A 13166-nucleotide genomic window follows, 5' to 3' on the forward strand; every position below is an offset into this window, starting at 1 on the left:
CCGGAGAACATGGACAAGGCGGCGCAGCGCTTCCGGCTCCAGGTGACGGCGGGGATTGGGGCGCCGGGTGGGCAGAGGGTGGGAGTATCCCCGGAGCGCTTTCAGCCGCCTGGACGCGCGCAGGTGTGAGCTGCGCAGGTGTATAACTTTCCAGAACCTCTCCTCGCTCTGATGCATTCCGCACTCTTGCCAAGCCAGGTGGGACCGGAGGGAGGAAAAAGAACGAAAGGGGCAAGGCGGGTCGTGGAGGGCCATCTCCGCGCTTCGGCCAGGAGTAGCGCTGCTCCGGGCAGACTATCCATTGTACAATATTGGAACGCCGAAATGCTGCGTGCGAGCCAATAGGATGCTGGGGGTTAGGACTTTTGAGTCACGGTGTGTCAGCCCAGGGAATCCGGACAGTTTAAGAGTTCAAGCTCCTCCTGCCTGAGGATTCTAAAAGGAGCCAGAACACAGGGAGTGACTGGCAAAGCCAGGGTAGAGTGGAAGTCGTCCTTCGTCCCTCTGCTCCTTGCCGCCCTGGCTGCCATGTGCGGTCCCCTCAAACCCCTTCCAGGAGCAAGTTTGGCTCCCTGGGTGGTTTGTCAACAAACTGCACCTGCTTTGCCTCCGGAGCATTTCAGTGTGTGTGTCTGGGGGCAAGGATGGGGCGTCTAGAAGAGGGGGCTTTCCCTCCAGGTGGCCCCAGTTAGGAGCCAACCGGGGAATTCTGGGAGATGTTTTTCTGTGCTGAGGGAGGAAGACTTGGGTCTGACAAGTGGGAAGGCATTCCAGGTGACAGCAGGAGGGAGTTGCATTCAGCAGATGCTAAACTGCAGCGTGCTTTTGAGTTGGGGTAGAGCTTGAACTAGATCCCAGGTGCCAGGCAGGAGTCGCCGGCCTCTCGTGGAGAGCAGCAGGGAAGAGCCAACAGGAAGGGAGACTGGGCCTTGGATGTGGTGAAGTTTTGGCTGGCTGCGATTGCACAAATTTACTCCCCTCCAGCCTAGGATCAGGATATGTCATATTTATTTTTTGAAATAAAAATATATCTGGGTCCAGCCCCCACTTGTCAAACTGGCCGAAAGGACCACCATCAGTCCATTTTCAGGATTCCCTCTTCCCACACTGGGAAGGTCCTGGTTTTCAATAGAAACAGACCATCTCCTCTGCAGGAGCACAGGTTCTTTGCTGTGGACCCCCCCCCACTTCTCTTGCTGAGTCGTGGGGGTGTCCCTCTCAGGAATCCTGGGGTTATCCCAGCTCATCCTGGAGATCCTCGGCTGCTCCTGAGGTCCCGTGTCCTTCTGTACAGCCAGCCGAGTTCTACCAGCTCTAAGAGCTATGTGGGGAGCAGATCTGGGAGTCTCCCCACAGCTCCTGCCTGCAGGACTCCCCTTCCAGGGCAAGGAGCCCGCCTGGCTGGCATGGGTGTGGGGTGGGAGAAGGATGGATTTTCCTGCACTGCCACTCCAAGCATCAGTATCTACGTGTCTTCCCTGTGGAGTAACTGCCCTCCGTTATCTTTAAGAATGGAACCTTCCAGGACAGAAGTTTTGGCTTTGAGTATAAGAAAACTGCACACCCTCCCTGGGGCAGGAGAGCCTGGCCTTGGACACCAGAGCTTGACTCCTTCAGGAGGGGAAGCGGGAAATCATCTTTCGGGGCTTCCAGTGACTTGAAGAGGAAAGAGATCTGTCTCAGGAGCCTCTGCAGTTTTTTCATTGCTGTTTTTGTTTTGTGGGGTTTATATATGTTCGCTAGAGGGAGGGAGAATGAGAAAGCACTTCTCATTGGGAATAGTTGTGCCACAGTCCCTCCTCCTCTTTTCCCTCCTCTTGGGACCCTCGGCACCCATGCACACGTGCCCAGTGTTTCCCAAGCTGTTGGATCCAGGGCTGGAACCACATAGTCAGCCATGTGGGATCCAGGCCCTCTAACTGTGCCACAGGCTAGCCCTTTTTTTTTTTTTTTAAGTTTTATGTATTTGATAGATTGTGCTCAAGAAAGACAGACTGCACCATCTACAGAATCTGTGACCCCTTCCCCAGCCCTCCAGCTTGTCAGGCTCCTGGGCATGCGCAGGTGCGTACAGGCTGGGGATTGGAACTGTCTCCAGCAGCACAGCAGTTTGGTAATGGGCTGCACCTCTGACAGCCTCCGCAGTTGAGTTTTTGGGGGTTTTTTTTGGAGAGGTTTCTGCTATAGGGTGTGTGCGCTCGCCAGAGAGACAGAGAGAGACAGAAAGACAGATAGCGAGAAATCAGCCCCCTGGGGGATGGCCATGCCACAATCCCTTTTCCTCCATTCTCCTCTCAGGATCTTGGGCACGCACGCACACGTGCCCGGTGTGAGTTTAAGCTACCAGGTTCGGGACTTGATCTGCGGTTGACTACATGGGAGTCCAGCGACATAGCCATTACACTAACTACTGGTCCCTAGCCTCTGCAGTTTTTGCGCAAAAAGTGGGGTCCTGAGGATAATAGCATTGTAAGGCCTTGGGGTGGGTAGAAGGTGGGAGTTTCAGCTGAACTCCGCCCACTCCTAAGGCACTTCTGCTGGGCTCTGGAACCCCTGGAGGCAGTGGAGGTGGGATCTGAGACAGGCTTCACAGTCTTTCTTCTGGACTCTCCTGGCCCAACCCTGAATAGCAGGGAGCAGGCAGTCCTTGGGAGACAGTCGTTTGTCATACAGCCCCACCTCAGATTCTGGACAGAGCTAGCTGAGAGTCCGCATACATAGCTGTGGTCCAGGGGGACCCCAGCTGGCCGAAAGGGCGCCTTAAGCTCCCTCCAACTCATCACAAATAGCTCACCTCTCTCTGGACTCTGGAGCAACTCTAGAGAGAGGTGGGCTTCTGGGAACTCTCTGCGGCATGTGAGGATTATGTAACAACCCTGCACCCGTTTTCTCCCTCCTTGCCCTCTGAATGAGTCTGGTTCCTTTTGAGAAGAAAGAGAGGGACCACTGTTAGCAGAGTATCACGGCTTGAGAGCACACACGTCCTCATGGTCTGTGCCTTTGCATGTGCAGTCACGTCTCACCCTGGATGCCTTTTTCCACGTCCCTGATAGCCCACTTGTCACAGTCCACTGGTCTTGCAAATGCCACTTCCTTCTCCTGGATCTGTCGTGCTGGCTCCTGGTCTTCTCCAGGCCTGCCTCGGGCATTGCTTTACAATAAAACGATTCTGGGGACCAGCAGTTGGTGTAATGGCTATGTCTCTGGACTCCCATGTAGCTGACTGTGGTTCAAGTCCCGGACCCAGTGGCTTAAACTCAGCCAGGCGCATGGGTGTGCTTGCCCAAGATCCCGAGAGGAGAATGGAAGAGAAGAGATTGCAGCACAGTCATCCCCCCTGGGGGGGGGGGCGGTGATGTCTCTCTTTCTGTCTCTGTCTTTCTGGCAAGTGCACACACTCTATAGCAAAAGCCTCTCAAAAAAACGAAAAACAAAACAAAATAAAAGATTCTGTGACTGAGATGAAGGAGAGCACGTTTATTGCTCAGACCAGTATCTGTGGTCTGCGTGAGCCAATGAAGAGCTACTGTAGAACAAAAGTGATAAAAAAAAAATTGCAGGAAGAAAAAATGGATGTAGATAGAGGACACCCCAGGAGACTGAACTTTGGATAATAGATGGTTCAGAAGGAGGAGCAATGGCGGGAGGAGGGACAGTGCTTGGAAACTTACACTTGCGTCCCTGCGTTTTCCCAAGTCCATTTCTCCCCTGCTCACAGATCTGCACCTGGAGGCGCAGGCTGACTCTGGTTTCTGAAAGAGAAAATGTCTCAGTGCTGATACTAGTTGAAGACTTAAAAATAGCTGTTAGCAACTGTGTCATCAGCTGTCAGCTGGGGAGAAGAGAGGGAAGAATGGAAATGTGTGCTGAGACTGGAGGGGAGCGTGGGGCTAGCTTCCATGGGCACCTGTGGCAAGACCGGGCATGGGGGAGCTGGTGACCAGACCATCTGGGCTGCATCTCCGTATGGTGTGCTCTCACTGATTTTGACTTTCTTCCCTTTACTTTTTGGCATTTGTTAAAAATAAATAAATAAGAGCACGAAGGTGGCGTGGTAGTTAAGATGCTGGATCCCACATGGCTGACTACAGTTTGAGTCCTAGACTAGACAGCCTGAAAAACACACCAGGCACACGTGCGTGCGTGCCCAAAATCCCGACCTGGCCATCACCCCTGGGGAGTGAGTTCTCCCTTTCCCTTTCTCTGTGTCTCTGTCTCTCTCTGGAAAGTGCATGTACTCTATAGCAAAAATCTTAAAAAAAAAAAAAAAGCACAGATTTATATGATCAGAAAAAAATCAAACAAGCTGTCTGTTTTTCAGTGTGAGATGTGTGTACAGTGTGATCTTTTTGTGCAAGAAAGAAAAAAGATAAATATGCATCGTGGGTTTTTCAGAAACATTTTTCTTCCTATAAGAATTTATCAGGAACTCAGGACCAGCAGATGGTGTGATGGTTACATCACAGAACTCCCACACAGTTGACCACAGTTGGAGTCCCAGACCAGTGGCTCAAACTCACACCGGGCGCGTGTGCGTGCATGCCCAAAATTCAGAGAGGAGAATGGAGTAGGGATTGTGGCGTGGCCATCTCCCCTGGGGGGTGATTTCTTGCTTCCTGACTCTCTGTCTCTCCAGTGAGTGCACACATCCTATAGCAAAAATCTCTCTAAAAAAAAAAAAATTTTAAAAAAAGTTAATCAGAAACTATTAACTATGGTTTCCTTTTCAGAAGAGGAGCTGTGCAGGATGGACCTGGGTGGTCAGAGTGCCCACTCCTCACTTCATGCACCTTTTGATTTCTTTTTAAATTTAAAAATGTTTATTATTTGCTCCACAAGCATGAGAGACAGAGAGATATAGAGAGACAGCACTTCCAACAGAGTCTTGACACCCAGATCCTCCCCATCCTCAGCCAGCCCTGGACCATGATCACATTCATGCCTGGTGTAGTCAGGGAGTTCTCTGAGTGAGAACCCAGAACCTTCCCATGGTCAGCCCCTCAGAGTCTCACATTTTACCTCTGTGACACCATTGCCCCTGTGTACTTTGTGTGTGTGTGTGTGTGTGTGCCATAGGGTGCCTGGGCTGGCCAAAGACAGAGCGAGGGAGAGAGAGGAATCATCCCTCAGAGAGGATGGCCACACCACAATCCCTTCTCCTCCATTCTCCTCTCGGGATCTTGGGCACGCATGCACACGCACCCAGCGTGAGTTTTAAGCCACCAGGGTCTGGGACGCGAACCATGGTTGACTACGTGGGAGTCCAGCGACATAGCCATTATGCTAACTGCTGGTTCCCCAGCCAGTGTGATTTTTCAAGCCTCTGGGTCTGGGACTCCAACTGTGGCTGGCCATGAACCACCAGGCCACCTGCTGTCCCCAACCTTTTAAAAAAATGCATATCAACAGTGGTTATCTGATGTGTTTCGGAAAACGTCTTATTTGTAGCTTCCTCTATTTAAGACAAATCCCAGGGAAGTGTTGCATCAGTTAAACAGTTCAGAGAAGTGCTTCTAATGCCCAGGGCTCAGATTCAAAGGCTGCATGCTCTGTTCTGGGGGTATGGTGGGTGGGAGGGGTGAAAGTGCACTAGGGAGGGAGCAGTCTGGTAGGAACAGGGCCTGGAACTGCTCTGGAATTTGTGGTATGAAGTGATGGTTTTTTTTCAGGGCAAGGCAAGGCCAGGCTGGTCTCTGCACTGTCTGGTCCTAGGGGGGAAGGGCGAGACAGTGGGAGGGCACGTAGGAGGGGAAAGGCTTGGGCAAGGCAGCAGTTAGGTGGTCCCTGTGACCCAGGAGGAAAGGATGAGCCCCATGAGGGTCTTGCTAGATGGGATGGAGAGGGGGTCATTTTCCAGAGTATTGAGGGGACTTCAAAAGTTCATGGACAAATGGAATTAAAGTACAAATTGAGCCAACTGGTTGCCTGGAGGTTAGAGTGACTGGATCACTTAGGCTGAGTGTGTGGTTGGAGTCCCAGATCCAGCCCCTGGAGAAACGTGCCAGCTGTGTGTGCATGTGTCTCCAAAATCCTGAGAGGAAGACAGGAGAAGGGGTCGTGATATGGCCATCCCTTCTGGGGGTACTTTCTCACTCTCTCTCTGGCAAATTAAAAATAAATAAACGTAAAAATTTATTATGGTGCCAAAAGACTTTGTAAGCCATGCCTAGTTTATTCATAATACTCATTTTCCATGAACCTTTTGAAAGCTCTGGTTCCTTGAGGGCTTGGTAACTGATTAGATGCAGGTGGGAGGGAGAAAGAGGAGCCAGAACGTCACCTGCTTTCCAGCCTGAACACCTGGAAGGATGACAGCACCCTTCCCTGCGTGAGGGCGAGGATCCACCGAAAAGTAGACCCTGGAAGTAGGGGAGATGCCAACTTGGAGAGGTGGGCCAGCTGCAGGACTAGCCCAGGGAGCTGGTCTGAGTGCACCTGAGTCAGGCGGGGCAGAAGAGGCCACGGGGCGAGGGCAGCTGGGTCTCACAGAGTGGAGGAGGTGGGGGGGAGGTGAGTGCAGAGCCTGGGCAGTTGTGCATGTGGGGAGAGAGGAGGCAGGGCAGCGAAGGCTTCTTCCAGCCCAGAAAGTCAACGAAATGTGTTCAGAGGAGCCTCGAGGGGCCTCTGCCTCTCCCATCTGACTTTGACCACAGCTGAAATGTCCCCTCCTCAGACCGCCCTGCCCAGCCCATCCAGGTCAGTCCCCTGTCGGTTCCACTGTGGCCCTCTGATTACCTGCCCTCTCCCTTCTCATGGCCTGGCCGTTATTTAGCTGGTTCACTGCTTACATGGAGGTTCTCTAAAACCAGGGACCATGTCTGTCTTGGTTACTTCTTTTTTTTTTTTGAGAGATTTTCACTGTAGGGCGCGTGTGCTCGCCAGACAGACAGAGAGAGACATAGAAACAGAAAGCGAGACATCACCCCCCAGGGGGGATGGTCTCGCCGCAATCCCTTCTCCTCCATTCTCCTCTCGGGATCTTGGGCACTCACGCACACGCGCCCGGCGTGAGTTTTAAGCCACCGGGTCCGGGACACGAACCGCGGTCGACGACATGGGAGTCCAGTGACAGAGCCATTACGCTAACTGCTGGTTCCCTGTCTTGGTTACTTCTTTTTTTTTTTAGAGAGATTTTCACTGTAGGGCGCGTGTGCTCGCCAGACAGACAGAGAGAGACATAGAAACAGAAAGCGAGACATCACCCCCCAGGGGGGATGGTCTCGCCGCAATCCCTTCTCCTCCATTCTCCTCTCGGGATCTTGGGCACTCACGCACACGCGCCCGGCGTGAGTTTTAAGCCACCGGGTCCGGGACACGAACCGCGGTCGACGACATGGGAGTCCAGTGACAGAGCCATTACGCTAACTGCTGGTTCCCTGTCTTGGTTACTTCTGAACTCATGGCCCCTAACATCGCCCTGTGCACACAGCAGGTGTTTGTTGACTGACTACATAAATCAGTGGTAGAATTGCAGCTGGGAGGCAGGAGGGAAGGGAGACATGGAGTAAGGTGAAGTGAGGCAAGTGTTTGTTGGATTTGGCAACAAGGAGTTCCCTGGTGGCCTTGGTAAGAGCAGGGCAGAGTGGGGTGAGAAGCAGTGGCTGTGACTCAGGGTTTACTAATTGGCCTGATACCCTTGAGGGGGATGCGGGTGGTGGTTGCAGGAGCGGCTGACTCCAGATACTGTGGAGCCCAGAGGCCTGGCATGAGGCCACTGCTCAGATGCTCCTCCTCCTCCACTGGCTCTTCCCTGCCCACTCTGCCCAGGGAGCCCACTCACTGCGCTCTGTTTTGTTTAAGCTGGTCCCCACTCTCTACAGTCATCACTTGTGTATTAATGATCTGCTCACCCCATGCCTGCTCTGCACCAGCTCCCGTGGGCATAGCTTTTTATTCACTGCTGAATCCTTTGGCAGGGAGCGGGCCCCCATACATGTGTGTGAATGCACACGGCCTCCCTTTTGGGTGTGGCCTCCAGCTCCAGACCAGCCACCCAGGGTGAGGTCTTCTTGCCTTTGCCCTCCCCTGCCTGGGGCATGGCCACCTGTGCCAGGCAGACCTTTTTGGCCCTGAGAAAGACACTTCCTCTCTCTCAGCCTCTGTTTCTTGATCTGCAATGGGAATGGCAGAAAGATCTTATCAAAACACAGAACGTGTTGGTGCGGAGCCTGGCTCAGTGTAGGCAGCCCTCGGTGGTGGTTGGTGGTTGTGGTTTACCAATCAGCATGGCCGTGGCCTCTCATGGGGCTTGGTCTCCAGCAGGGCTTCTGGAGGAGGGACCCCTGCACTGCCCAGGCTGGGCCATCCTCAGCTGTCAGAGCTGGCGGTGGGCACGTGTACGAGGGATTGCGTGTGAGGTGGGCATCTGCCTGAGTACATGCCGGGACTGAGGGGCACGGCCACATGGCTGTGCCGCAAGCGTGGGCACGTGGGGCTCTGGAGCCAGGGACTAATCAGCATGTCTCCCACAGAACCCTGACCTGGACTCAGAGGCGCTGCTGGCCCTGCCTCTGCCTCAGCTGGTGCAGAAGTTGCAGAGTGGGGAGCTGTCTCCGGAGGCTGCACTCTTCACCTATGTGGGAAAGGTGAGGCTGGCAAAGGCCACCCACTCAGCGGTCCTGGGGCTCCCTCCCCTCCCTCTCTCTGCACAGGCTGTGGGGAAAACCTGGCCTGGAGTCAGTCCCTCTGAGGGCCATGGTGGGCCCGCAGTGCCAGGGGCTGCCAGGAGCGGAGGAGGCAGAGTACTGCGTGTGCGTGTGTGTGTGAGTGTGTGTGTGTGTGTGTGTGTGACACTGAGCATGTTGTCTTAGCTAGGAACCTGGCTTTCAGCCCAGACACCCCTCTCCCTCCCTCACTGCGTCTGGTCTGTTCCCTTCCCTTAGATCTCTCTCCAGTCTCTCTCCTTCTCCATCCCCCTTCAGCCACCCCTGCCCTCCATCCCCACCTCCTCCCATGGTGCAGTACCAGCCTCCTGGCCAGCTGCTCTCTCAGCCTCCAGCCTGCCAGGCCCCTCTTCTGTTCCTCCTCTGTCTCCAGCATCACCCTGGTTGAGGCCTTCTGGAGCTTGGGTGCCTGCAAAACTCCTTCCCTCAGCCCTGCCCCCTCAGTGCCACAGGCTCCTCCTTCAATGAACCTTCAGGGCCCTGAGCTGGAGGTGGATCTTGGGGAGCCTGAGGTAGGGGTTCCCGTGGTGCTCACTGTCACACTCCTTATGAGTGATGCGCTGGTCTTCCCTTTCCTGTGTCGGTGTGGGCTCTCGGTGGAGGGGCTTGCCTTACTTGTCTTTCCCTTGGTGCTGAGGACATTGTTTCACATAGTAAGTGCTCAAGAAATATGTTGGGGGGGGGAACCAGGAGTTAGCGTAATGGCTATGTCACTGGACTCCTATGTAGTCGACCGCGGTTCGAGTCCCAGACCAGGTGGCTTAAACTCATGCCAGGCGTGTGTGCATTTGTGCCCAAGATCCCGAGAGGAGAATGGAGGAGAAGGGATTGTGATGTGACCATCCCCACTGAGGTGTGATTTCTTGCTCTCTCTCTCTCTCTCTGTCTCTGTCTTTCTGGTAAGTGCACACGCCCTATAGCAAAAACATCTAAAAAAAAAAGAAAAAGAAAAGAAAAAGAAATATGTTTGGGGTACTCAGCAGATGGCATATTGGTTAGTGGTTACACACTGGACTCCCACATGGTTGACTGCGGTTCGAGTCCCAGACCAGGTGACTTGGAACTTGCCCATGGGTGTGTGTGTGTGTGTGTGTGTGTGTGTGTACACATGCACCAGTGTATGCACGTGCCCAGAATCCCAAGAGGAGGGTGGAAGATAGGGGATTGCAACTTGGCCATCCCTCTGGCAGGTGATTTCTCACTTTGTGTCCCTCTGTCTCTCCGTCTCTCTGGTGAGTGCACGTGCCCTGTACTAAAAATCTCTCTTAAAATTTAAAAGAAAAGAAAAGGAAAGGAAAGGAAAGGAAAATGTTTGGAAAGAAAGAAAAGCAGGACCAGCAGTTGGCATAGTGGTTACATCACTGGATTCCCATATGGCTAACTGCAGTTCAAGTCCCGGACTTGGTGGCTTGAGACAGGCTGGACACATGTGCATGCGTGCCCAAACACCTGGGAGGAGAATGGAGGAGAAGGGATTGCGGAATGGCCATCCTCCCTCTGGGGTGATTTCTCACTTTCCCTCTCACTGTGTCTGTCTCTCTCTCCTAAGGCAAAAACCTCTAAAAACAAAAAAAGAGAGAGAAAGAGAGAGAGAGAGAGAGAGAGAGAGAGAGGGAGAGAGCAAGTGAGAGAGAAGGCAGGCTGGATGGACGCGTTGTGCTTTATGAGTGTGACTGGTAGAATTTCTTTTTTTTTTTTTAAAGAATTATTCTATTTAACTTTATTTATTTATTTATTTATTTACTTATTTAAATTTGACCAGAGAGGGACAGTGAGTAAGAGAGAGAGAGAAAGAGGAAGAGAGAAAGAGGGAAAGTGGGAAAGCAAGCCACTAGGTCCAGGACTTGAACCATGGTTGGCCATGTGAGAGTCCAGCATCCTTAACCACCATGCCACCTGCAGGCCACAGGATTTTTTTTTTTTTTTACTTAACTTTAATTAATTAATTAATTAATTTTAGTTTGACCAGAAAGGGACAGAGTAAGAGGGAGAGAAGGAAAATGAAAAAGCAAACCACCAGGTCCGAGACTTGAACTGTGGTCAGCCATGTGGGAATCCAGTGTTCTTTAACCACCATGCCACCTGCTGGTCCCTTGACTGGTAGGATTTCTTGAGAGCATGTGAGGGTTCCTGACAGTATTTGAGGGACTGCAGCTGAGGGTACTGGTGTCTCAGCGGCGCTGTTACATCTTCCCCATCGATGTCCCAAAAAAGTTCATGACCTTCCTCAACCACTCAGGAGTGCTCTAGCTGCAGCCTGGCCTCCTCTGTCCCTGCCTTGGGTGGTGGGGACAGACTGCACATGGGGCTGAGGGTGGCAGCACAACCCCACCCTCCCTGTTTCTCTCAGGTGTCTCCCAGGAGCAGGAGTGCTTTTTAAAAGTTTACTTATTTATTTCTTTCATAGGCAAGAGGGGGGGCTGGAGACCCCAATGGGATCTTTTTTAAAAAGCTTTTATTTTTACAATTTCTTATTTTTGTTTAATTGTTGTGTATCTTTGTGGGTTTTTTCAAAGCATGTATGCAGTGTGTGATAATCAAATCAAGGAATTACCATAATCATCATCTTCGACAAAGAATATTATGTCAGACCCCTTCAATTTTCATTTTACTGTGTGTGTATATGTGTGTTTGTGTGTGAGTGTGTGTGTGTATAAAGCAATTGGCATCATCTATTTAAATTGATTTTTATTTATGTTACATTTAATCACTTATATCTTTACAGTGTATAGCATTTCTTTTTCCAGCACTTATTTTTTTTTTTTCTTATTTTCCAGAGGGCATGTGTGCTGGCCAGAGGGAGAGAGAGAGAGAGAGAGAGAAAGAGAGAGAGAGAGATAGAGAGAGAGAGAGAGGGAGGGTGGGAGGGAGGGAGAGGAAGTACTCCTGCCCCACCCCCCACAGTGGGCATGGTCATGCCGCCATCCCTTCCCCATCTGTGTATAAGGATTTGGGGCAGGCATGCTCTTTTTCAGGCTCCAGGGACTGGGATTCAAACTATGTGGTGGCCATGTGGGATCTAGGTCCCTAACCATCAGGCCACAGGGCCAGCCTGGCGATGCTCTCTTTACTCCACTGTGCTACACCATCCCATAGCCTTTTTGCCTTGCTTACATGCATTTGTGTGTCTGTTCATGCGTTTTCCCTGTGACCCTTTCCTCCGTAGGGTCTTGATGCCACAGTCCACCCCCAGCCTTCCTGATCACAGGCACCTGCATGCCCAGCATACCCTGGGAGGGCCCTGGACTTAAGCCGGGAACCTTCCCTTGTGGGATTGGCTCTCAGAGTGTCGTGTTTTATGGCCGCACCACCATCTAGCCCGGAGCAGGGCATTATTCTGCCACAGTCTACCCCTCTGCCGGGTGCTGCGGGGCACGGTTTGAGGGCTCTGGGCACGTGTCTGCTGCTAGCTTGTCATTCCTTTCCATCACACTCCTGCCTCCTCCTGCAGCCCGACAGCCACTCCTCTTCATGACTCAGGGATCGCATTGGAGGGTTCCTAGGACAGGGGAGGCTTGCTGGGGCCAGGTGTGGGCCAGGTGTGGGCCAAGGAGAGAGTGCTGGCTCCGGGGCTAGCCCTGCTCTGCCACTGCCCGCAGCATGATGGGTCTGCCCCTGTCTGTCCTTCCGGGCAGAGACACAGCTGGGAGGAGGGCCACCGGCCATCGTCCTCTTAGCCCTTCTCTGCGGGGGCACCTGAGGCCAGTATCTTGCTCCCTCGACCGCCCTGGCTGAGCCCTGATTCTGGAGTTCTCTCCCCACTCCCTTCTTGGGGTTGAAGGCCAGAGATAGCCAAGGGGATGCTAGGGTCAGAGTCCCCAGTGGGTACTGGGCCCTAAGCACCCTGTGCCCCTGCTCTGGGCCGTGTTCTGGTTACCCTTTCCCTGGTGTGCTTTAAAAGGCTGATTTTATATGACCTATGTTTTACCAGCTTCCCTCTACCTGTGTCCACTTTCTCCTCCCCAGGCCTGGGAAGTGAACAAAGGGATCAACTGTGTGACCTCCTACCTGGCTGACTGCGAGACTCAGCTGTCCCAGGCCCCAAAGCAGGGCCTACTCTATGGTGTTCCCGTGAGCCTTAAGGAGTGCTTCAGCTACAAGGTGTGCCCGCCTCGGCCTCAGGCCCCTCTCCCCGCATCCGTCCCAGCCTCTGCGTCCTGGGACATACTGGACCCTCCGAGGGAGTGTCAGGTCCAGAGGCCGTGAGACGGGACCAGGAGTGCCTTGCTTTGTCTTGTATCCAGCTGGCAGAAGTGGGCCCTGGGTGGCTGCAGGGCTCTGACTCGTCTGCCCCATCCCTCCTCCCAGGGCCAGGACTCCACGCTGGGCTTGTGCCTGAACGAGGGGCTGCCAGCAGAGTGCGACAGCGTGGTGGTGCAAGTGCTGAAGCTGCAGGGCGCAGTGCCCTTTGTGCACACCAACGTCCCCCAGTCCATGTTCAGGTCGGTGCTCGGGCATGGAGGGGCGGAGGTGCTGGGCCAACGTGCCTCAGTTGATGCATTC

At 53.1% G+C, this 13166-nt stretch overlaps 1 protein-coding gene across 1 annotated transcript in view; it reads left to right on the top strand.

Moving 5' to 3' along the window:
• Positions 1–6: 6 nt before the first annotated feature.
• Positions 7–13166, top strand: part of LOC102489877 (fatty-acid amide hydrolase 1) — a gene marked incomplete at its 5' end in the record, with an annotated part of 21137 nt that continues 7977 nt past the window's right edge. Inside the window, 4 exon segments of the mRNA XM_006164237.3 lie at positions 7–42; positions 8472–8585; positions 12630–12764; positions 12972–13105. Of these exon segments, the coding sequence (XP_006164299.2) occupies positions 7–42; positions 8472–8585; positions 12630–12764; positions 12972–13105 (419 nt within the window).

The sequence above is a fragment of the Tupaia chinensis genome, unplaced genomic scaffold (genome assembly GCF_000334495.1).
Source record: "Tupaia chinensis unplaced genomic scaffold, TupChi_1.0 Scaffold143599_1, whole genome shotgun sequence".
NCBI classification, from domain to species: Eukaryota; Metazoa; Chordata; class Mammalia; order Scandentia; family Tupaiidae; genus Tupaia; species Tupaia belangeri.